Source organism: Trachurus japonicus, chromosome 11 (genome assembly GCF_045865225.1).
Source record: "Trachurus japonicus isolate A0001 chromosome 11, Traja_1.0".
Classification (NCBI taxonomy): domain Eukaryota; kingdom Metazoa; phylum Chordata; class Actinopteri; order Carangiformes; family Carangidae; genus Trachurus; species Trachurus japonicus.
The window spans coordinates 3,776,099-3,801,917 of record NC_140917.1 but is presented as its reverse complement, the minus strand read 5'-3'; the positions used below and the strand labels follow the sequence as shown (position 1 = coordinate 3,801,917).

The 25,819-nt window shown below is 40.8% G+C and overlaps 2 protein-coding genes and 1 pseudogene across 2 annotated transcripts; all 3 read left to right on the top strand.

Moving 5' to 3' along the window:
- The first annotated feature begins 12,414 nt into the window (after positions 1-12,414).
- LOC146977918 (nuclear factor 7, brain-like) lies at positions 12,415-25,819 on the top strand (annotated as a pseudogene).
- Positions 12,674-14,458, top strand: LOC146977920 (nuclear factor 7, brain-like). The gene has a single exon (XM_085790299.1). It carries the CDS (start codon positions 12,674-12,676, stop codon positions 14,072-14,074), a length of 1,401 nt encoding a protein of 466 aa, XP_085646425.1. The 3' UTR covers positions 14,075-14,458.
- Positions 21,412-22,809, top strand: LOC146977919 (nuclear factor 7, brain-like). Its single transcript, XM_085790536.1, has one exon. The coding sequence runs from the start codon at positions 21,412-21,414 to the stop codon at positions 22,807-22,809; it is 1,398 nt and encodes a 465-aa protein (XP_085646662.1).

The window sequence follows — 25,819 nt, the reverse complement described above, 5'->3', positions numbered from 1 at the left end:
GTAAACAGTTCTCTGATGTTCCTCCATCACTGAATACATAACACTTCTTATATCTTATCCAACAACTCCACAACGCTCTGGTGGACAAGTTGTAACCTTCACATTCACCACGCTAGGAAATAATCATGTAACATTATGAGACAGAGTTGTTTTAGAGGGAAATGCAGCCAGAACTTGCCATGGTTTTTATTCTTGTCTGTTTTGCTTTCTTTCATGATTTTAACACGTTTTTAAATTATTTATTATTATTATTATTATTTTATATATTAATTTTTCTTTTAATAAAGCACGGCTAGTAGGAGCTGGTGAGAAATGATATTTCGTTTCAGCCGATGTATCTTGTACATTTGTGTGAAATGACAATAAAGTGTCTGAAGTATGAAGTCTGAAGTCTGAACTACATTCCAGACACGGCTGCTGGGCGGAGGGATTTCAAAAGCTGCAAGTAGTTCAGAGTATTTGCTTCATGTGTCATAATTATACATGATTATTTCATAGCGTGGTGAATGTGCAGGTCACAATTTGTCCACCAGAGCATTGTGGAGTTGTTGGATGGTGTATTTGATGAGTTTGATGATGAGGGACAGGGGACCTGTACCGTTCACCTCCATTGTGTTCGCTGAGCAGCTCACGTCTCTGCCCCGCCTATCTAAAAAAAGCATGCACCGATAATTAAAAGTAATGAACCCACTATGACAATAGGCAGTGGTGGACACAGTAACGAGTAAATTTACTTGAGTACTGTACTTAAGTACATATCCAGAGGATTTGTACTTTACTTGAGTATTAGATTTCTTTGGTACTTATTACTTTTTACAAGACAAATACCTTTACTTTTACTCAAGTTAATTTCTAGGAAGGCTGAAAAGTACTTTGTCAAAGAAGGAAACCTATCCTACAGTGCACACTCTCCACTGGGATCTACGTAAAAGCAGAAATACGTCATCCCTCCCCATAAGGATACTAGCCTCGTAAACCAGCCTCTCGCAGAAATGCATTTCATTTCATTCCGAGGGAGAGTCTGGCCTCATTGCCGCTGTAAGCGTTTGGCCTGAAACCCTCAGAAGGCCGAGCCAATCAGCGTCGCCGCTGTGATACGTTGGCCAATCAGGGACCGACTGGTGCAACGCCCCGTCACTACACCAACTTGCTGATTGGTTGAATGGGGTTGTCTGTCAACGCTACTACCAAAGATATTAAACCGTCTTTGCTACTACTCCTGCCCAGCCCCCGCCCACCCCAAACGCTTAGAGGGGGGATGAGGCCAGACTGTCCCGAGAAATGAAATGAAATGCATTTCCGGGAGAGGCTGGTTTACGAGGCTATAAGGATACCGCCAAAGTTCTCAGAAACAAGAGTTAAAAGGTCCTTAAATTCATTTTGAAAAAATTGTAGTAATTCATTGATGTGAAAAATAAGAAATTTACTCTTACTCTTACTTTGACTTAAAGTAAATTTAAAAGCATGTACTTTTGGATACTAAAGCACCTTTAAAAGCAAGTACTTTTTTTTACTCTTACAAGAGTAACATGTCGACTGAGTTACTTTTACTTGTAACGGAGTAAATTTTGACCAGTAGTATTTGTACTCTTACTCAAGTACTGGGGTCGAATCGGGGCCGGCCGCTGGCATAAACACTCTGTGCGGTTGTTTAGGGCCACAGCCGTTAGGTGGGGGGCCACATGATCAGAAAGGTACCGGGGTTCATTCAAGTCATTTAAACATCCTGAGGTCTGCACGCACGCTATGAGCTTTATATGTAATGTGAAGTCAATATTCAGCTTCTTTTATCTCACATTTGAGACATTTGGTGAAAATAGAATGGCAGAATGACAACATTTGTGCTCAAAAAGCAATCTTACAAAATTTCATTTTAGACTTGTTTTCTACACTTATCTATTACTGTATTCATATCCTATTTCAAGCACCAAAACAGTTCATTCTCATGACTGAAGGTGTGTTTTCACAAGGGATTGGACATTTTTCAAAAAGACATAAAACACTTGAGTATTGTTAAATCTGCAAGTAGGCTATCTTAAAAAGATAAATTTAAGAAAATATGTAAAAGTCGAGAAAATGGCCTCAAACCTCAGAGGGCATAAACATGTCTGTATTCAGTTTTAAGCAGTGATTTGGTGTTTGAGCTTAGAGTGCAGGGCCACAAACAAAAATCTTGTTTAGGGGGCCACCAAAATCCTAGGGCCGGCCCTGGGTCGAGTACTCTGTCCATCTCTGACTATAGAGAGCCTAAGCGGAAGCAGGAAGTAACGGTCACCATGGGACCTCAACTCTAAAAAAAAACTAAAAAAAACCAAGGCTAAGAATAAAAACTATCCATGCAAGTGAACGGGACTGAAAGTTTTATTTCGTGATCCGATTGAATTGCGCCATGAGAAAAAAATATGACCTCTACCTGTTTAAACATCACGTTTCATTTAGAGAAATCAGCAGTTTATCGTAAAACTATTGTAGAATAAAATTTGGAAGAATCTGTAACCAGAAAGCCTACAAGTCGCGTAGGTGACGTCACACACCAAATGCCGCCCTTTCCCGTGTTAGTTGGTGACGTGTTTTTGTGGGACACAGATCTGTAGTCCGTAGAGCATCGTCACACATTCTTCCGTTGCCGTTTTACGATAAACTGCTTTTTTTCCCGGATGAAACGTTATGTTTTAAACAGGTAGAGGACATATTAGCCGGGCCGAGGCACCAACTTCCCTGCTTGTGTACATGCAGGGATGTGAACGTGTACTTAAATATGTACACGTGTACACTGTGCATTTTCCTGGCCAGCACAGGTACCAGGAGACCAAGACCCCCTGTCATGTCGGTCCTCCACCCTTCCTGATCCGCTGCAAGTTGCAAGAGCCCCGCGGAGCCCAGTCTCTCCCTCCTCTCCCACACTTCAGCACCTGTCCTGGGCTGTCAGTCTGCAGGGACGGCGCGTGTCATAAGCCGTTGCAGACAAATACCTACACAAGCAGGGAAGTTGGTGCCTCGGCCCGGCGGAGAATTAATGCTCATTTGCTCATTTATTTGCTCAAACTTAAGCCTTATGTGATCATAATGATGATGAGAAAAGAAAACACATTAATTAATGGTACTACCTAAACTGAGACTTGAACCCACACTAATGGATGAATCAGCTTAATGAGTGAGCTGTTCTACCAGGGGAGCTATCAGTCATAATGCTCTCGTTTGTGATCACTGTCACTCACATTTCACGCGTTGCGTGAATCTCGCTCCCCGCGAGTGAAATGGCCACTTTGAAGTAGTATCTATATTGAACGAAGTTACTGTACAGTCACTGTACAGAGTAGACACTCTGTACTCACTAGCCTATAGGCACACCCCTCGCTTTCAATAATACACACGATATGTTGTGAGCCTCCGTCGTAGTAAAGCCCTCAGATCTACTCTTCGTGTAATAACTGCGCCACCTTGTGGCTAAACATCTACACTGAAGTCATCATAACTTCATAAGTTCTCATTTTCATTATGAATAGCCTACTATTATTGTTATTTGAAGCCGTGTCAGTCTTGACTGTGGGTGATGGGGTCCTCTATGTCTGCTAGTGTCTGTAGCCTAGCCTACAGTAATATTTTTGTCGACATTATCAAATTGAGGAACTTTTATTTTGAAGGGCACAGGGCAAGGAAGCACACTAGCCAATCAGAGGACCCGCCCACCCACGGAAACAAAATATTGAGTGGTAAATTCGTTTTGTTAAATAAGAACCAAAAACGAGAAAACAAACTGAAATTTTGATTTCCGTTTTTTTTTCCAAAACGAAAAAACGAAAAAACGGCTTGTTTCTGGTTTCTCCTTATGTCAATTATTCCCAGAAAACAGACTGATAAAACGTACCTTGGTCAGAAACGATATTTCGTTTCAGCCGATGTATCTTGTACATTTGTGTGAAATGACAATAAAGTGTCTGAAGTCTGAAGTCTGAAGTCTGAACTACATTCCAGACACGGCTGCTGGGCGGAGGGATTTCAAAAGCTGCAAGTAGTTCAGAGTATTTGCTTCATGTTTCATAATTATACATGATTATTTCATAGCGTGGTGAATGTGCAGGCCACAACTTGTCCACCAGAGCGTTGTGGAGTTGTTGGATTGTGTATTTGATGAGTTTGATGAGGGACAGGGGACCTGTACCATTCACCTCCATTGTGTTCGCTGAGCAGCTCACGTCTCTGCCCCACCTATCTAAAAACAGCATGCACCGATAATTAAAAGTAATGAACTCACTGCTATGACTATAGGCAGTGGTGGACACAGTAACGGAGTAAATTTACTTGAGTACTGTACTTAAGTACATATCCAGAGGATTTGTACTTTACTTGAGTGTTAGATTTCTTTGGTACTTATTACTCTTACTTGAATACATTTACAAGACAAATACTTTTGCTTTTACTCAAGTTAATTTCTAGGAAGGCTGAAAAGTACTTTGTCAAAGAAGGAAACCTATCACAGTGTACACTCTCCACTGGGATCTACATAAAAGCGGAAATACGTCATCCCTCCCCATAAGGATACCGCCAAAGTTCTCAGAAACATGAGTTAAAAGCTCCTTAAATTCATTTTGAAAAAATTGTAGAAATTCATTGATGTGAAAAATAAGAAATTTACTCTTACTCTTACTTTTACTTAAAGCAGAAGTAAGTGATATATTTGTGTTAATGTAAGTCTTAAATAGTTATATCTTCCGACAGCAATCACTTCTATAGAGTGTTTGGACCGAAACACGGGTCTCTCAGTCCCTCTGCTCTGCTCTGAGCCGAAGAGAAAACATTTATCGTATCCTACAGTTTTTATCCAATGAGGAGAGAGAACGGCATGAAGGGCTGTGTGTGCAGCCAAGGGACGCCGTGAATGTGGTGACGTAGGGACGAGGACTGTTATGGTGCGTTCAAGGAAACTCGTAACTCGTGTTTTTCCGACCTGTGAAGTCGTACCAGTTCGATCTGGTACGAGTTCACCGGTCAGAAGTTACGAGTGGCCGTTATAGTGACTTTCACAGGTAAAACAGGTCGGAAAAACACGAGTGGGTTGCCTGGAACGCTACAAAGTCGTAAGTTGTGACTTGAAGCTGTAATTTACGGTTTCAAAAGCCTACCTGGAACGCAGCATTAGCCAAAACGACCGGATCGCTTACTTCTGCTTTAAAGTAAATTTAAAAGCATGTACTTTTGGATACTTAAGTACCTTTTAAAGCAAACAAAAACAAACAGCAGTTACAGTGAAAAACTACAAACAAGTTAAAAAACGCTCATTTATTGAACCGAACAACGGAGGATCCACTCCGCGTCTTGTGGGGCGCAGGGCCGAGTCGGCTATTTTAAGTGTGTTCACCACAGAGGTTCCAGAAATGAGTGTGTGTGTGTGTGTGTCTTAGAAATTCATTGACTAGAACAGAAGAAAACAAATGTGTAGTATTTACATAATATTTCTCCACATTTTAAATGGCCACTATATATTTCACTCTGTTCATTCATATTTATGATATGTACAATATTATATAGTATTTTTATTTTTTTATTTTATTTTTTACATTTTATGTCTTGTATGTTGACTTGGACATGGACCAGGTTGATTACGAGTTAAATATACAAACAACGGAGCTGGGAAGTTATTCGAAATCATTAATTTGCAAATATAATTCAACTTTTATAGGGGAAATGTTTTGCTCTCAGTCTTTAAAGGGATAGTTCAACATTTTTGGCAAATTCTCCTATCACCATTAAGGGGCGTTCACACCGGAAGCGATAGACGCGAATGGAGCGGCAACTCTACATTGAAAATCAATGTAAATGGCGCGATGACACGCGATTCAGGCGGAGGCGGCGCGAATGGAGCGTCTGGAGCGATGAGACGCGGCGCGTCTGAAGCGGCGCGAATAAAGTTGAAAATATTGAACTTTTCAGGCGGCATCGCGCCGTGACATCCAATCAGCGACGAGTTCAAGCCGACGACGTCACTTCTCTGTACGGTTGTTTACACTCAGAACAACATGAAGGAGAAGCTAATTGTATTTGAGCTGTGTGTGGGCACCGCTGCCGTCTTCTACACAGAGTGGACAAAAAAAACAACAACAACACACACACACACACACACACACACACACACACACACACAGTGAACCCAGACACGACGGCGGGTGGTTTTCCGGTGTTTCTGAGACTTGTACAGCAGTAGTACAGTGCAGCAACGGTGGTGATATCAGCCACGATCGACGTGGAAAGAGAGCAGGTTGAGATCACCAGTTTTCAAATGAATGGGCGGAGCGTGTAGCGCAAATGACGTGATGGACGCGAATGATCCAAAATGACCAAGCGGCGCGATGGAAACGTCTGGCGCGATTATATTCGCGTCTATCGCGTCCGGTGTGAACGCCGCTTTACACAACCAATACACATTCTAAAGATGTAAAAAAGAACACTTTGCAGTCTGAAGTATTTCTGTCCCACAGCTTTGAAGGCATCGTGTCTCTTTAACTCTAACATATCATCCCATTTCCTTCATAAAAGATGCAACCCAGCTACTTCTATAGAAGAGGGAAAGAGAAGTAGGGGCAGAGTGAGGATGAGTTTGTGGACAGTGAGGAGGACAAAAGTGTCGATGTGAAGCTGGATGAGAGCAGGGGCAGTTCAGAGTAGTAGCCAGGCACAGATAGAGAACCAGAGGAAGCAGAGAGGAGGTAGATCGCTCATCCTCAGGGGCGTGTGCATGTTTGTGTGAATGCGTGTAGGAGTATGTCTGTGTAAGGAGACAAAAACTAAAACTATATATAAATGTAAATAAAATGGAAAATAAAACAACTGAATGAAATAAAATGAATAATACTGAATGTGTAGCCGATGTTCATATCTGGCCCTCTGCGTTGTGTTTCTCGCGGCCTGTCCTATGGGGTTCATCGTCGCCTAATCGCTTTGCCAAGAGGTTGACAACCGCTTGGCAAGTTGGTTAGCACGTCCTTTATGGGTGAGTGAGTGCACATCCGTTACAATGCTTATACTTCAGTTTTGTTACAGGTTATTATTATACAAAGTAGGCCTATAAGATGGATTTGTTTAGTCTTGTTTTTAATCAAATTAGTTTGTTTTTTTTTAATAGAAAATATTGATTGTATGGTACTTTCCACAATTGCATATTGTTTCCATATGGCAACAATTTACCAACGACGACGACGATATTTTAAGAAAATGTTTGTTATTTAAGACATTTTGAGTTAAAAACATGCAAAACCTTTTTTATCATGTTGAAGTAATATATTCAATGCAATAGAGGGCTGATATAAAAGATAATTTAGTCTTTATACCAAGGGAGTAGGTTTGATTTTGATATTGGTGGGGACACAAAAGTGCTCCAAGGCAGCACTCCTGAAAGTTGATGGGGGTTTTTGGTTTTTTTTTTTGCATTTGCATTTGCTATCATGATTTCACGTTATGTAGAGCTGATCAACCAAACAAGCAAACAATCGTAATCAGAAGGAAAAAAAATCAGTAATTGACATGTTTATATATAGATTAGAGACACAACAATAGAGTTTGATGGTACAGTTATAGCCTGAGAAGAAAAGGCTTTTGCTTTCACACAATTATTACGTGTAATTTATTCCCCCAAAATATGGATGTATAAAATCACAAGAGCATCTGGAATCTGAGGTTTTGTTGTACTTTCCCCACAAATATTGTTTATCTTGGTTTTTTAAACAGTTGCTCCCTTCCACACATAGAATAAATGAAAATAATAAGTAAAAATATAAATTACTTTAAAAAGTGTATCTCTTTAGCATTAAATATTACACACACCAAGATCTTCACACCCAGGTATAGAAACTTCTTGACCACAATTATGTCAAGTTTCAAAGCTGTCAGAGCATGAGTTTATGTCTTAACTCCCATACATGAGTTTATAAGACTTCACTCCCACACACAGACAAGACACAGCATGACAAGGAAATGTGGACGGTAGAGAACCATGGCATTTTTATACCACCCTTCCTTTTTTTATTTATCTCATCTGGACTGAGCTGTTTGACCTTCAGTCATTTTTCAAAGCTCCGCCCCCTCACATAACTCACCAGAGACAAAGATACAGTTCCCGGAGAAGCAGACTGAAGAAGAGACGATCAGATTCAGCTTCGGACCAAACTAACAACTTCCTGTGAGTGAGTCCAGCTACAACACTGCTGCTTCAACCTGGTGACACTCCACACACTGAAGGTGAGTTACAGTAAGTTTGACTAAAACCTAGACTCAGAGTCACAGTAAACTAAAGTCTAGTCAGTGGAGGAGGGAGGGGAGCCATGACTGACTCCATTTTCTGGCTGCTGTGTTTTCAGCTTTGCTCACAGACTAAATGGCTTCCAGATCAGAGGAGGATCTCTGCTGTCCGGTCTGTACGGAGGTCTTCAGAGATCCTGTTGTTCTGTCCTGCAGCCACAGCTTCTGTAAAGACTGTCTGCAGAACTGGTGGAGAGTGAAACAAGATCCACTGTGTCCAGTTTGTAAGACAAGATGTTCAAGAAAGAAACCACCCTGTAACCTGGTGTTGAAGAACCTGTGTGAGAGCTTCTTACTAGAGAGAGAGCAGAGATCTTCAGAGGCTCTCTGCAGTCTGCACTCTGAGAAACTCAAACTCTTCTGTCTGGACCATCAGCAGCCAGTGTGTCTTGTCTGCAGAGATTCAGAAACACACACCAACCACAGATTCAGACCCATCAATGAAGCTGCTTTGAAACTCAAGAAGGAACTTGAGGAAACTCTGGAGCCCTTAAAGAAGAAGTTAAAGGGTTTTGAAGAAGTTCAAGTGAAGTTTGGTCAAACAGCAGAACACATTAAGGTCCAGGCCCGACACACAGAGAGGCAGATTAAGGAGCAGTTTAAGAAGCTTCACCAGTTTCTAGAAGAGGAAGAGGAGGCCAGGATGGCTGCACTGAGGGAGGAAGAGGAGCAGAAGAGTGAGAGGATGAAGGAGAAGATGGAGGCTCTGAGCAGAGAGATAGCAGCTCTTTCACACACAGTCAGAGCCACAGAGGACGAGCTGAGAGCTGAAGACGTCTCATTCCTGCTCAACTACAAGGCTGCAGTGGAAAGAGTCCAGCAGCGCCCCCTGCTGGAGGATCCACAGCTGGACTCAGGAGCTCTGATAGACCAGGCCAAACACCTGGGCAACCTGACCTTCAACATCTGGAACAAGATGAAGGACATGGTCTCCTACAGTCCTGTGGTTCTGGACCCAAACACTGCTCACCCAGGACTCCTAGGAGGAGACAAACAGCAGCTTCCTGACAATCCAGAGAGGTTTGATTATTACTGCTCTGTCCTGGGCTCTGAGGGTTTTAACTCAGGGACTCACAGCTGGGATGTCAAGGTTGGAGACAGTACAGCATGGGCACTGGGTGTGTTACCAGAGTCTGGGCAGAGGAAGGGAGAGGAGATAAGGTCTGGATTATGGGAGTTATGGTTCATTGGAGGTAAATACGGAGCACGTTCACCATCAACTCCAGTCATTGACCTCCCAGTGCAGAAGAAGTTCCAGAGGATCAGAGTGAATCTGGACTTGAACAGAGGAAAACTGTCGTTCTCTGATCCTGATACTAACACACACTTACACACCTTCACACACACTTTAACTCAGAAGATGTTTCCATTCATTGCCACTGGTAGAAACGTCCCAGTGAAGTTGTTGCCAGTGAAGGTGTCAGTGACAGTGGAGCAGAGCAGTTAGAGTTAAAGAGGATGATCATATTTATAATGTTGTTTATTTCTTAAAGGGAAAAGTCAGTGAATTGAACCTGTTAAACTGTACCTGTCCTCCTGTTGTCTCATTATTACACTTTTCCTTTTTTACTACTTTTCATTTGTAAAAGATTTTCACTCTTTCTTATCTTTATAATTCATTTCACATTATGTTTGTTATTATGACTTTATGTGGAGTGAAGTTTTAAAAAATGATGAATTCCTGAACATTTGATCAGTTGATCATTGATCAATCTTTATGTTTTTATCCAAAATGTCAAATATGAAAAGTTGAAAAGTTTTTCTTGTTTAATTACATGTGTGAAAAGTTTGTATCTGTTCATATTAAACGATCTAAAACGTATCAACGTGTCAGTTCATCACAAAAGCTGAATGTACAGTCGTTCCTGTTTTTCATCAACATAATAAAATGTTGTCTTGACTTGGATTCATATTCAGCTTCGTCTTTAACGTCTCCTCCATCTACACAACAATAAATGTTGTGGAGTAGTTTCAGTACAAGTTCCTCAAAACTAATCTGGAATGAATGTTCATATTTAGTATAAATGTATTTCCTTCAAGTAGTAACTGAAGCACATTCTGCAAAAGTTTAATAAAAGCTGTGTTTCTGTCGTCACGGTGTCTTGAACTAACTCCACCTCTCTCAGGTATCATTTCTTCACAGAAGTTGTCCACTTATTAATTGAGACTCTCTCAGATCAGATTAAACTCTTGACGTAGTTCTGAGTTCCAGCCCAGACTGGATCTTTAATTTAATTTACAGGTAAACAGTTCTCTGATGTTCCTCCATCACTGGATACACAACACTTCTTATATCTTATCCAACAACTCCAAAACGCTCTGGTGGACAAGTTCTGCACATTCACCACGCTATGATATAATAATATAACTTTACGAGACAGAGTTGTTTTAGAGGTCTCAGGGGCGAGTGCATGTTTGTGTGAATGCGTGTAGGAGTATGTCTGTGTAAGTTAGTTGTGAGGAGACAAAAACTAAAACTATACATAAATATAAATAAAATGGAAAATAAAACAACTGAATGAAATAAAATGAATAATACTGAATGTGTAGCCAATGTTCATATCTGGCCCTCTGCGTTGTGTTTCTCACGGCCTGTCCTAGGTGGGGTTCATCGTCGCCTAATCGCTTTGCCAAGAGTTTGACAACCGCTTGGCAAGTTGGTTAGCACGTCCTTTATGGGTGAGTGAGTGCACATCTGTTACAAATGGTTACACTTCAGTGGGAAACACAAATGATGTTTCCGAGTTTTATTACAGGTTACAGGTTATTATTATACAAAGTAGGCCTATAGATGGATTTGTTTAGTCTTGTTTTTAGTCAAATTTGTTTTTTGTTTTTTAATAGAAAATATTGATTGTATGGTACTTTCCACAATTGCATATTGTTTCCATATGGCAACAATTTACCAACGACGACGACGATATTAAAAAAAAATGTTTGTTATTTAAGACATTTTGAGTTAAAAACATGCAAAACCTTTTTTATCATGTTGAAGTAATATATTCAATGCAATAGAGGGCTGATATAAAAGATAATTTAGTCTTTATACCAAGGGAGTAGGTTTGATTTTGATATTGGTGGGGACACAAAAGTGCTCCAAGGCAGCACTACTGAAAGTTGATGGGTTTTTTGGGGGTTTTTTTTGCATTTGCATTTGCATTTGCAATCATGATTTCACATTATGTAGAGCTGATCAACCAAACAAGCAAACAATCGTAATCAGAAGGAGAAAAAAAATCAGTAATTGACATGTTTATAATGCATATCTAAATAGCTAAAGAGAATATAAGGATTTAATGTATTCTGTAATGTTATAAGTTAAAGCAACTAATGAAAGACAAGGAGGCAACTTAGAAGAGTTCTCATCTTTACTGGCTGTAGTGTAACTGTGCATCATCATGACTAACATATCCATCGTTGTTTAACATCACCTGTGAATTTCCAGCCTCTTCTCCTCTGTCTCATCCAGCCTTTCGACTGTCTGTTACCTGACAAAAATATCAATGCTGATATGCAAGACATATGAACAGATAAATTAGAACAGATTAGAGACATAACAATAGAGTTTGATGGTACAGTTATTGCCTGAGCAGAAAAGGCTTTTGCTTTCACACAATTATTACTTGTAATTTATTTCCCCAAAATCACATGAGCATCTGGAGTCTGAGGTTTTGTTGTATTTTCCCCACAAATATTGTTTATCTTGGTTGCTCCCTTCCGCACAAAGAATTAAAGGAAATAAGTAAAAATAACTTTAAAAAGTGTATCTCTTTATTTATCTCTTTATATTTAGTATTAAATATTACACACACCAAGATCTTCACACCCAGGTTTTTCTAACAGGTACAGAAACTTCTTGACCACAATTATGTCAAGTTTCAAAGCTGTCAGAGTTTGTGTTATTGATCTACATGAGTTTATATGGCTTAACTCCCACACACACACACGACACGGTATGACAAGGAAATGTGTACGGTAGAGAACCGTGGCATTTTTAAACCACCCTTCTTTTTTTATTTATCTCATCTGGACTAACCTGTTCGACCTTCAGTCATGTTTCAAAGCTCCGCCCCCTCACCTGACTCACCTCAGATAAACCAGGAAACAGTGCATTGGACTTTGTCAGTCCCAGAGACGCAGACTGAAGAAGAGACGATCAGATTCAGCTTCGGACCAAACTAACAACTTCCTTTGAGTGAGTCCAGCTACAACACTGCTGCTTCAACCTGCTGACACTCCACACACTGAAGGTGAGTTAAGTTTGACTAAAACCTGGACTCAGAGTCACAGTAAACTTCAGTCTAGTCAGTAGAGGAGGGAGGGGAGCCATGACTGACTCCATTTCCTGTCTGCTGTGTTTTCAGCTTCGCTCACAGACTAAATGGCTTCCAGATTAGAGGAGGATCTCTGCTGTCCGGTCTGTACGGAGATCTTCAGAGATCCTGTTGTTCTGTCCTGCAGCCACAGCTTCTGTAAAGACTGTCTGCAGAGCTGGTGGAGACAGAAACAAGATCGACTGTGTCCAGTTTGTAAGAGAAGATGGTCAAGGTTCGAACCACCTATTAACCTGGCGTTGAAGAACCTGTGTGAGAACTTCTTACTAGAGAGAGAGCAGAGATCTTCAGAGGCTCTCTGCAGTCTGCACTCTGAGAAACTCAAACTCTTCTGTCTGGACCATCAGCAGCCAGTGTGTCACATCTGCAGAGATTCAAAAAAACACACCAACCACAGATTCAGACCCATCGATGAAGCTGCTTCAGACCTCAAGAAGGAACTTGAGGAAACTCTGGAGCCCTTAAAGAAGAAGTTAAAGGGTTTTGAAGAAGTTCAAGTGAAGTTTGATCAGACAGCAGAACACATTAAGGTCCAGGCCCGACACACAGAGAGGCAGATTAAGGAGCAGTTTAAGAAGCTTCACCAGTTTCTAGAAGAGGAAGAGGAGGCCAGGATGGCTGCACTGAGGGAGGAAGAGGAGCAGAAGAGTCAGAGGATGAAGGAGAAGATGGAGGCTCTGAGCAGAGAGATAGCAGCTCTTTCACACACAGTCAGAGCCACAGAGGACGAGCTGAGAGCTGAAGACGTCTCATTCCTGCTCAACTACAAGGCTGCAGTGGAAAGAGTCCAGCAGCGCCCCCTGCTGGAGGATCCACAGCTGGACTCAGGAGCTCTGATAGACCAGGCCAAACACCTGGGCAACCTGACCTTCAACATCTGGAACAAGATGAAGGACATGGTCTCCTACAGTCCTGTGGTTCTGGACCCAAACACTGCTCATCCAGTACTCATCCTGTCTGAAGATCTGACCAGAGTGAGACTAGGAGGAGACAAACAGCAGCTTCCTGACAATCCAGAGAGGTTTGATTATATCTGCTCTGTCCTGGGCTCTGAGGGTTTTAACTCAGGGACTCACAGCTGGGATGTCGAGGTTGGAGACAATACAGGGTGGTCTCTGGGTGTGTTAACAGAGTCTGTGCAGAGGAAGGGAGACAAGATACTGTCTGGGTTATGGGGAATAGGGTTCAGTAAAGGTAAATACAAAGCAGGTTCACCATCAGCTCCAGACACTGATCTCCCAGAGCAGAAGAAGCTCCAGAGGATCAGAGTGAATCTGGACTTCAACAGAGGAAAACTGTCGTTCTCTGATCCTGATACTAACACACACATACACACCTTCACACACACTTTAACTCAGAAGATGTTTCCATTCATTGCCACTGGTAGAAACGTCCCATTGAAGCTGTTACCAGTGAAGGTGTCAGTGACAGTGGAGCAGAGCAGTTAGAGTTAAAGAGGATGATCATATTTATAATGTTGTTTATTTCTTAAAGGGAAAAGTCAGTGAATTGATCCTGTTAAACTGCACCTGTCCTCCTGCTGTCTCACTATTACACTTTTACTTTTTTACTACTTTCAATCTGTAAAATATGTTCACTTTTTTTTTTAATCTTTAGATTTATTGTTGTCGTTTGTTATTATGACTTTATGTGGAGTGATGAGTTAGAAAATGATAAATTACTGAACATTTGATCAGTTGATCATTGATCAATCTTTATTTTCAATTCTTCTCCAGATGATAAAATGTCAAATATGAAAAGTTGAAACGTGTTTCTTGTTTAATTACATATGTGAAAAGTTTGTAACTGTTCATATGAAATGATCTAAAATGTATCAATCATGCTTCAAGCTGAATGTACGTTCATTCCTATTTTTCATCAACATTAAAAAATGTTGTCTTGACTTGGAATTATAATAAATACTGTTAAGTAGTTTCAGTACAAGTTCCTCAAAACTAATCTGGAATGAATGTTCATATTTAGTATACATTTATTTCCTTCAACTAATAACTGAAGCACATTCTGCAAAAGTTTAATAAAAGCTGTGTTTATGTCGTCATGGTGTCTTGAACTAACTCCACCTCTCTCAGGTATCAGTTCTTCACAGAAGTTCTCCACTTATGAATTAAGACTCTCTCAGATCAGATTAGACTCTTGATGTGGTTCTGAGTTCCAGCCCAGACTGGATCTTTAATTTTATTTACAGGTAAACAGTTCTCTGATGTTCCTCCATCACTGAATACACAACACTTCTTATATCTTATCCAACAACTCCACAACGCTCTGGTAGACAAGTTGTAACCTGCACATTCACCACGCTATGAAATAATCATGTAACATTATGAGACAGAGTTGTTTTAGAGGGAAATGCAGCCAGAACTTGCCATGGTTTTTATTCTTGTCTGTTTTGCTTTCTTTCATGATTTTAACACGTTTTTAAATTATTTATTATTATTTTTCTTTTAATAAAGCACGGCTAGTAGGAGCTGGTGAGAAACGATATTTCGTTTCAGCCGATGTATCTTGTACATTTGTGTGAAATGACAATAAAGTGTCTGAAGTCTGAAGTCTGAAGTCTGAACTACATTCCAGACACGGCTGCTGAGCGGAGGGATTTCAAAAGCTGCAAGTTCAGAGTATTTGCTTCATGTTTCATAATGTTACATAATTATTATTATTATTATTTTTTTAATATTTATTTATACCACTTTGGTTCAGAGAATTCACCTTACAAATCAACAATACATAAGTGGGTCCCCCCCCCCCCTCCCATCCCACCCGATATCTCCCCCACAAACGAAACTACCAAACAAATTTACAAAACAAACAAAGAGATAAATAATTAAAAAAGAAAAGTAAATAAACAATAAGAAATAAAATAATAATAATAGCAATCATAATAGTAACAATGTATATATAATAGTAAAAAAAAAAAAAAAAATGAAGAAAAGAATTATAAATCTTTTATCCAAAATCACATTATCAGCATGAGCACATATATAAAGCAGTTAGAAAAATACGTATCTTAGTCTAATGATGTACAATTCATATTCTCAAAATGTGATATAAGAGGTTGCCAGTGTTCATAGAATTTATCGGTGGATGTTACATAATTATACATGATTATTTCATAGCGTGGTGAATGTGCAGGTCACAACTTGTCCACCAGAGCGTTGTGGAATTGTTGGATGGTGTATTTGATGAGTTTGATGAGGGACAGGGGACCTGTACCGTTCACCTCCATTGTGTTCGCTGAGCAGCTCACGTCTCTGCCCCGCCGATCTCAAAACAACATGCACCGATAATTAAAAGTAATGACCCCACTGCTATGACTATAGGCAGTGGTGGACACAGTAACGGAGTAAATTTACTTGAGTACTGTACTTAAGTACATATCCAGAGGATTTGTACTTTACTTGAGTATTAGATTTCTTTGGTACTTATTACTTTTTACAAGACAAATACTTTTACTTTTACTCAAGGTAATTTCTAGGAAGGCTGAAAAGTACTTTGTCAAAGAAGGAAACCTATCACAGTGTACACTCTCCACTGGGATCTACGTAAAAGCGGAAATACGTCATCCCTCCCCATAAGGATACCGCCAAAGTTCTCTGAAACATGAGTTAAAAGGTCCTTAAATTCATTTAGAAAAAATTGTAGAAATTCATTGATGTGAAAAATAATAAATTTACTCTTACTCTTACTTAAAGTAAATTTAAAAGCATGTACTTTTGGATACGTAACTTAAGTACCTTTAAAAGCAAGTACTTTTTTTTACTCTTACTCGAGTAACATGTCGACTGAGCTACTTTTACTTGTAACGGAGTAAATTTTGACCAGTAGTATTTTTTACTCTTACTCAAGTACTGGGGTAGTCGGGGCCGGCCGCTGGCAAGATGGCGCGGTTCAGCCTAGACGCCTACCTGATCGCTCCGTACAGACTGTGCATGTACTGTATTTGGGGTGACAGGACAGTCTGGGGGGTGTAGTCAGGACTTCATTTCACTGCTTGTTGTAAGTGTACACTTTGACTTTGCACGTGACAAATAAATAATCTTGAATCTTGAATCTTGAATCTTGAATCATAAACACTCTATGCGGTTGTTTAGGGCCACAGCCGTTAGGTGGGGGGGCCACATGATCAGAAAGGTACCGGGGTTCATTCAAGTCATTTAAACATCCTGAGGTCTGCACGCACGCTATGAGTTTTCATTTGAGACATTTGGTGAAAATAGAACGGCAGAATGACAACATTTGTGCTCAAAAAGCAATCTTATAAAATTTCATTTTAGACTTGTTTTCTACACTTATCTATTTGCCTACTGTATTCATATCCTATTTCAAGCACCAAAACAGTTCATTCTCATGACTGAAGGTGTGTTTTCACAAGGGATTGGACATTTTTCAAAAAGACATAAAACACTTGAGTATTGTTAAATCTGCAAGTATCTTAAAAAGATAAATTTAAGAAAATATGTAAAAGTCGAGAAAATGGCCTCAAACCTCAGAGGGCATAAACATGTCTGTATTCAGTTTTAAGCAGTGATTTGGTGTTTGCGCTTAGAGTGCAGGGCCACAAACAAAAATATTGTTTAGGGGTCACCAAAATCCTAGGGCCGGCCCTGAAGTACTCTGTCCATCTCTGACTATAGGGACTATGGCAATAGGCCTATTTGACAAAATGTTGAACTATCCCTTTAAATCGCCCCTGGTGTATCGATCTGGACTCTGAGCCTGACGGACACACAGCAGCAGCCTAAAAGCTGCTTCACCAGCTCTAACCGCGAGTTTTTCCACTCGAAATCCGCCACAACGTTCATTTATTATGAAGTAGAAGCAGAGTAGAAGCCGCTTCTATTCCCCAGACTCAATGTAAAAACACCGATTAGATGCAAAACAGAGAAATACGAGCAGCGGCAGCAGCGGCAGCACACGGACATTTCTTCTGTCATGTGGTCTGAGGGAAAACCCGGATTGGATCTGGGAGGTCACCTGCTGGTTGTCGGTGTGTGTGGTTGTGACCAACTAGAGCTCGGTTTAACCAGACACTTTAAAATGCATTAAAATAAATAAATAAAATGAAATAAAACATTATAAAAGATTTGAGGTGAAAATCTGAGGTATGTTCAGGTTGTTTATAGAAAGAAACCGGGAGGGGAAAAGAAAAAGACGCATAATCATCAGCACATCCTGCAAACTCTGAGTCACGTGAATGTCACATTACACTATGAGGAGATTTAATCAAGGAATAAAACAGTAAAAAACAAACAAACAGCAGTTACAGTGAAAAACCATAGAAACAAGTTAAAAAACGCTAATTTATTGAACCGAACAATGGATGATCCACTCCGCGTCTTGTGGGGCGCAGGGCCGAGTCGGCTATTTTAAGTGTGTTCACCACAGAGGTTCCAGAAATGAGTGTGTGTGTGTGTGTGTCTTAGAAATTCATTGACTAGAACAGAAGAAAACAACAACAGTATTTACATAATGTTTCTCCACATTTTAAATGGCCACTATATATCTCACTCTGTTTATTCATATTTATGATATGTACAATATTATATAGTATTTTTTTTTTTTTTTTTTTTTTTTTTACACTTTATGCCTTGTATGTTGACTTGGACATGGACCAGGTTGATTACGAGTTAAATATACAAACAACGGAGCTGGAAAGTTATTCGAAATCATTAATTTGCAAATATAATTCAACTTTTATAGGGGAAATGTTTTGCTCTCAGTCTTTAAAGGGATAGTTCAACATTTTTGGCAAATTCTCCCATCACCATACACAACCACACTCTACACATTCTAAAGATGTAAAAAAGAACACTTTGCAGTCTGAAGTATTTCTGTCCCACAGCTTTGAAGGCATCGTGTCTCTTTAACTCTAACATATCATCCCATTTCCTTCATAAAAGATGCAACCCAGCTACTTCTATAGAAGAGGGAAAGAGAAGTAGGGGCAGAGTGAGGATGAGTTTGTGGACAGTGAGGAGGACAACAGTGTTGATGTGAACCTGGATGAGAGCAGGGGCACTTCAGAGTAGTAGCCAGACAGATAGAGAACCAGAGGAAGCAGAGAGGAGGTAGATCGTTCATCCTCAGGGGCGTGTGCATGTTTGTGTGAATGCATGTAGGAGTATGTCTGTGTAAGTTAGTTGTGAGGAGACAAAAACTAAAACTATATATAAATATAAATAAAATGGAGAATAAAACAACTGAATGAAATAAAATGAATAATACTGAATGTGTAGCCCATGTTCATATCTGGCCCTCTGCGTTGTGTTTCTCACGGCCTGTCCTATGGGGTTCATCGTCGCCTAATCGCTTTGCCAAGAGGTTGACAACCGCTTGGCAAGTTGGTTAGCACGTCCTTTATGGGTGAGTGAGTGCACATCCGTTACAATGCTTATACTTCAATGGGAAACACAAATAATGTCTCCAAGTTTTATTACAGGTTAAAGGTTATTATTATACAAAGTAGGCCTATAAGATGGATTTGTTTAGTCTTGTTTTTAGTCAAATTTGTTTTTTGTTTTTTAATAGAAAATATTGATTGTATGGTACTTTCCACGATTGCATATTGTTTCCATATGGCAACAAATTACCAACGACGACGACAATTTTTTTTTTTAAATGTGTGTTATTTAAGACATTTTAAGTTAAAAACATGCAAAACCTTTTTTATCATGTTGAAGTAATATATTTCATGCAACAGAGGGCTAATATAAAAGATGATTTAAAGTCTTTATACCAAGGGAGTAGGTTTGATTTTGATAATGGTGGGGAGGCAGCACTCCTGAAAGTTGATGGGTTTTTTTTGCATTTGCAATCATTATTTCATGCTATGTAGAGCTGCCAAACAAGCAAATAATTGAAATCAGAAGGGGAAAAAAATCAGTAATTGACATGTTTATAATGCATATCTGAATAGCTAAAGAGAATATAAGGATTTAATGTATTCTGTAATGTTATAAGTTAAAGCAACTAATGAAAGACAAGGAGGCAACTTAGAAGAGTTCTCATCTTTACTGGCTGTAGTGTAACTGTGCATCATCACAACTAACATATCCATCATTATTTAACCTCACCTGTGAATTTCCAGCCTCTCCTCTAGCCTCTTCTTCTCCATCTCCTCCAACCTTTCTACTGTCTGTCACCTGACAAAAATATTAAAGGGACATTATGTGATATTTACCCCCATCTAGTGGTGCGGTTGCATGTCGGCACGTATTCTTGCTGTTGCGTTTACGTAAACTCGGGCAGAAGTCAGAAAAACAACACACGCTGCATGTATCAGGATAAACAAGCCTCTATGTAAACAAACGGTCCGCCAGCACGAGGCAAAACAATACAGGCGTGACAATATGTTGTCATGGCAATGTCGTATTGTTTACCTGACCCACGTTTTACCGGCTTTCTCTCGTCGAGTAAAATAACATCCAGTCGGTTTGCCGACGGCGTCACTCACGGCGTCATTCAGGTGTCTGACTGCACCTGAAGGCAACACCAGTGCCTCCGTCCTTCCTCACACTAGCTACACGGTGGTGACAGTTTTAACAGGCGCTGTCTGGAAAACTTTCTCCCCGAGCCGAGAAGCTCCGGCGGCCCGAGTTTGTGGTTACTGACGGCCACGGTGACACTGAACGTAAAACATGGCGATTCAACATGGCAGAGAAGGTTCGGTGAACCCCCCCCTGTATGTTTGTAACGACTTGTAACATCTCATTCTAAGGTACGAGAAAGCGCTCGTTTGTATGCGGGCGCGATTCCACTTCAGTGAAATACGTATTTATGAAAGCGATATTTGATTTTTGTCAATAAAAAGCCAATAAAGTCCCATACTGTCCCTTTAATGCTGATATGAAAGACAGAACAGATTAGAACAGATTAGAGACACAACGATAGAGTTTGATGGCACAGTTATTGCCTGAGAAGAAAAGGCTTTTGCTTTCACACAATTATTACGTGTAATTTATTCCCCCAAAATATGGATGTGAGCTATAAAATCAAAGGAGCACCTGGAGTCTGAGGTTTTGCTGTATTTTCCCCACAAATATTGTTTATCTTGGTTTTTTAAACAGTTGCTCCCTTCCACACATAGAATACATGAAAATAATAAGTAAAAATATAAATAACTTTAAAAAGTGTACATCTCTTTAGCATTAAATATTACACACACCAAGATATTCACACCCAGGTTTTTCTAACAGGTACAGAAACTTCTTGACTACAATTATGTCAAGTTTCAAAGCTGTCAGAGCTTGTTATTGATCTACATGAGTTTATATGACTTGACTCCCACACACAGACAAGACACGGCATGACAAGGAAATGTGTACGGTAGATAACCGTGGCGATTTTATACCACCCTTTCTTTTTTTATTTATCTCATCTGGACTGAGCTGTTTGACCTTCAGTCATTTTTCAAAGCTCTGCCCCTTCACCTGACTCACCTGTGATATAGGTAGAGGATAGAGATACCAAGTTAGTTATTAACGCTGAGGACAAAGTCACAGGAACAACTTTATTGGATTTTGTCAGTCACAGAGAAGCAGACTGAAGAAGAGACGATCAGATTCAGCTTAGGACCAAACTAACAACTTCCTGTGAGTGAGTCCAGCTACAACACTGCTGCTTCAACCTGCTGACACTCCTGAAGGTGAGTTTGACTAAAACCTGGACTCAGAGTCACAGTAAACTTCAGTCTAGTCAGTAGAGGAGGGAGGGCCATGACTGACTCTACTTCCTGTCTGCTGTGTTTTCAGCTTCACTCACAGACTAAATGGCTTCCAGATTAGAGGAGGATCTCTGCTGTCCGGTCTGTACGGAGGTCTTCAGAGATCCTGTTCTTCTGTCCTGCAGCCACAGCTTCTGTAAAGACTGTCTGAAGAGCTGGTGGAAGGAGAAACAAGATAAATTGTGTCCAGTTTGTAAGAGAAGATGGTCAAGGTTAGAACCACCTATTAACCTGGCGTTGAAGAACCTGTGTGAGAGCTTCTTACTAGAGAGAGAGCAGAGATCTTCAGTGGCTCTCTGCAGTCTGCACTCTGAGAAACTCAAACTCTTCTGTCTGGACCATCAGCAGCCAGTGTGTCACATCTGCAGAGATTCAGAAATACACACCAACCACAGAATCAGACCCATCAATGAAGCTGCTTTGAAACTCAAGAAGGAACTTGAGGAAACTCTGGAGCCCTTAAAGAAGAAGTTAACGGGTTTTGAAGAAGTTCGGGTGAAGTTTGATCAAACAGCAGAACACATTAAGGTCCAGGCCCGACACACAGAGAGGCAGATTAAGGAACAGTTTAAGAAGCTTCACAAGTTTCTAGTAGAGGAAGAGGAGGCCAGGATGGCTGCACTGAGGGAGGAAGAGGAGCAGAAGAGTCAGAGGATTAAGGAGAAGATGGAGGCTCTGAGCAGAGAGATAGCAGCTCTTTCACACACAGTCAGAGCCACAGAGGACGAGCTGAGAGCTGAAGACGTCTCATTCCTGCTCAACTACAAGGCTGCAGTGGAAAGAGTCCAGCAGCACCCCCTGCTGGAGGATCCACAGCTGGACTCAGGAGCTCTGATAGACCAGGCCAAACACCTGGGCAACCTGACCTTCAACATCTGGAACAAGATGAAGGACATAGTCTCCTACATTCCTGTGGTTCTGGACCCAAACACTGCTCATCCAGAACTCATCCTGTCCGGAGATCTGACCAGTGTGAGACGAGGAGACAAACAGCAGCTTCCTGACAATCCAGAGAGGTTTGATTATCTCTACTCTGTCCTGGGCTCTGAGGGTTTTAACTCAGGGACTCACAGCTGGGATGTCGAGGTTGGAGACAGTACACGGTGGACACTGGGTGTGTTACCAGAGTCTGTGCAGAGGAAGGGAAACAAGATACTGTCTGGATTATGGATGTTACGGTTCTGTGAAGGTAAATACAAAGCATATTCACCATCAGCTCCAGTCATTGATCTCTCAGAGCAGAAGAAGCTCCAGAGGATCAGAGTGAATCTGGACTTCAACAGAGGAAAACTGTCGTTCTCTGATCCTGCTACTAACACACACATACACACCTTCACACACACTTTAACTCAGAAGATGTTTCCATTCATTGCCACTGTTAGAAACGTCCCATTGAAGCTGTTACCAGTGAAGGTGTCAGTGACAGTGGAGCAGAACAGTTAGAGTTAAAGAGGATGATCATTTATTTCTTAAAGGGAAAAGTCAGTGATTTGAACCTGTTAAACTGCACCTGTCCTCCTGCTGTCTCATTATTACACATCTCCTTTTTTTTAAACTACTTTTCACGTGTAAAATATTTTCACTTTTTTTTTTAATCTTTTGAGTCATTTCACATTACGTTTGTTATTATGACTTTGTGTGAAGTGATGAGTTAAAAAATGATAAATTACTGAACATTTGATCAGATGATCATTGATCAATCTTTATGTTCAGTTTTTCTTCAGATGATAAAATGTCAAATATGAAAAGTTGAAAAGTGTTTCTTGTTTAATTACATATGTGAAAAGTTTGTATCCGTTCATATTAAATAATCTAAAATGTATCAACGTGTCAGTTCATCACAAAAGCTGAATGTACATTCGTTCCTATTTTTCATCAACATAATAAAATGTTGTCTTGACTTGGATTCATATTCAGCTTCGTCTTTAACGTCTCCTCCATCTACACAACAATAAATGTTGTGGAGTAGTTTCAGTACAAGTTCCTCAAAACTAATCTGGAATGAATGTTCATATATAGTATAAATTTATTTCCTTCAAGTAATAACTGAAGCACATTCTGCAAAAGTTTAATAAAAGCTGTGTTTATGTCGTCACGGTGTCTTGAACTAACTCCACCTCTCTCAGGTATCAGTTCTTCACAGAAGTTCTCCACTAATGAATTAAGACTCTCTCAGGTCAGATTAGACTCTTGATGTGGTTCTGAGTTCCAGCCCAGACTGGATCTTTAATTTTATTTACAGGTAAACAGTTCTCTGATGTTCCTCCATCACTGGATACACAACACTTCTTATATCTTATCCAACAACTCCAAAACGCTCTGGTGGACAAGTTCTGCACATTCACCACGCTATGAGATAATAATGTAACTTTACGAGACAGAGTTGTTTTAGAGGTAAATGCAGCCAGAACTACATTCCAGACACGGCTGCTGAGCGGAGGGATTTCAAAAAAGTGTACCTCTTTAGCATTAAATATTACATACACCAAGATTTTCACACCCAGGTTTTTCAAACAGGTACAGAAACTTCTTGACCATAATTATGTCAAGTTTCAAAGCTTTCAGAGCATGAGTTTATGTCTTAACTCCCATACATGAGTTTATATGATTTCACTCCCACACACAGACAAGACACAGCATGACAAGGAAATGTGTACTACGGTAGAGAACCATGGCATTTTTATACCACCCTTCCTTTTTTTATTTATCTCATCAGGACTGAGCTGTTTGACCTTCAGTCATTTTTCAGAGCTCCGCCCCCTCACATAACTCACCAGAGACAAAGATACAGTTCCCGGAGAAGCAGACTGAAGAAGAGACGATCAGATTCAGCTTCGGACCAAACTAACAACTTCCTGAGAGTGAGTCCAGCTACAACACTGCTGCTTCAACCTGGTGACACTCCACACACTGAAGGTGAGTTACAGTAAGTTTGACTAAAACCTAGACTCAGAGTCACAGTAAACTAAAGTCTAGTCAGTAGAGGAGGGAGGGGAGCCATGACTGACTCCATTTTCTGGCTGCTGTGTTTTCAGCTTCGCTCACAGACTAAATGGCTTCCAGATCAGAGGAGGATCTCTGCTGTCCGGTCTGTAAGGAGGTCTTCAGAGATCCTGTTGTTCTGTCCTGCAGCCACAGCTTCTGTAAAGACTGTCTGCAGAGCTGGTGGAGAGTGAAACAAGATCCACTGTGTCCAGTTTGTAAGACAAGATGTTCAAGAAAGAAACCACCCTGTAACCTGGTGTTGAAGAACCTGTGTGAGAGCTTCTTACTAGAGAGGGAGCAGAGATCTGCAGAGGCTCTCTGCAGTCTGCACTCTGAGAAACTCAAACTCTTCTGTCTGGACCATCAGCAGCCAGTGTGTCACATCTGCAGAGATTCAGAAACACACACCAACCACAGAATCAGACCCATTAATGAAGCTGCTTTGAAACTCAAGAAGGAACTTGAGGAAACTCTGGAGCCTTTAAAGAAGAAGTTAAAGGGTTTTGAAGAAGTTCAAGTGAAGTTTGGTCTAACAGCAGAACACATTAAGGTCCAGGCCCGACACACAGAGAGGCAGATTAAGGATCAGTTTAAGAAGCTTCACCAGTTTCTAGAAGAGTAAGAGGAGGCCAGGATGGCTGCACTGAGGGAGGAAGAGGAGCAGAAGAGTCAGAGGATGAAGGAGAAGATGGAGGCTCTGAGCAGAGAGATAGCAGTTCTTTCACACACAGTCAGAGCCACAGAGGACGAGCTGAGAGCTGAAGACGTCTCATTCCTGCTCAACTACAAGGCTGCAGTGGAAAGAGTCCAGCAGCGCCCCCTGCTGGAGGATCCACAGCTGGACTCAGGAGCTCTGATAGACCAGGCCAAACACCTGGGCAACCTGACCTTCAACATCTGGAACAAGATGAAGGACATGGTCTCCTACAGTCCTGTGGTTCTGGACCCAAACACTGCTCATCCAGTACTCATCCTGTCTGAAGATCTGACCAGAGTGAGACTAGGAGGAGACAAACAGCAGCTTCCTGACAATCCAGAGAGGTTTGATTATATCTGCTCTGTCCTGGGCTCTGAGGGTTTTAACTCAGGGACTCACAGCTGGGATGTCGAGGTTGGAGACAATACAGGGTGGTCTCTGGGTGTGTTAACAGAGTCTGTGCAGAGGAAGGGAGACAAGATACTGTCTGGGTTATGGGGAATAGGGTTCAGTAAAGGTAAATACAAAGCAGGTTCACCATCAGCTCCAGACACTGATCTCCCAGAGCAGAAGAAGCTCCAGAGGATCAGAGTGAATCTGGACTTCAACAGAGGAAAACTGTCGTTCTCTGATCCTGATACTAACACACACATACACACCTTCACACACACTTTCACTCAGAAGATGTTTCCATTCATTGCCACTGCTAGAAACGTCCCATTGAAGCTGTTGCCAGTGAAGGTGTCAGTGACAGTGGAGCAGAGCAGTTAG

Excerpts from the sequence above, each read along its gene's own strand:
- LOC146977920 (XM_085790299.1), top strand. The coding sequence starts at position 12,674 with ATGGCTTCCAGATTAGAGGAGGATCTCTGCTGTCCGGTCTGTACGGAG.
- LOC146977919 (XM_085790536.1), top strand. The coding sequence starts at position 21,412 with ATGGCTTCCAGATTAGAGGAGGATCTCTGCTGTCCGGTCTGTACGGAG.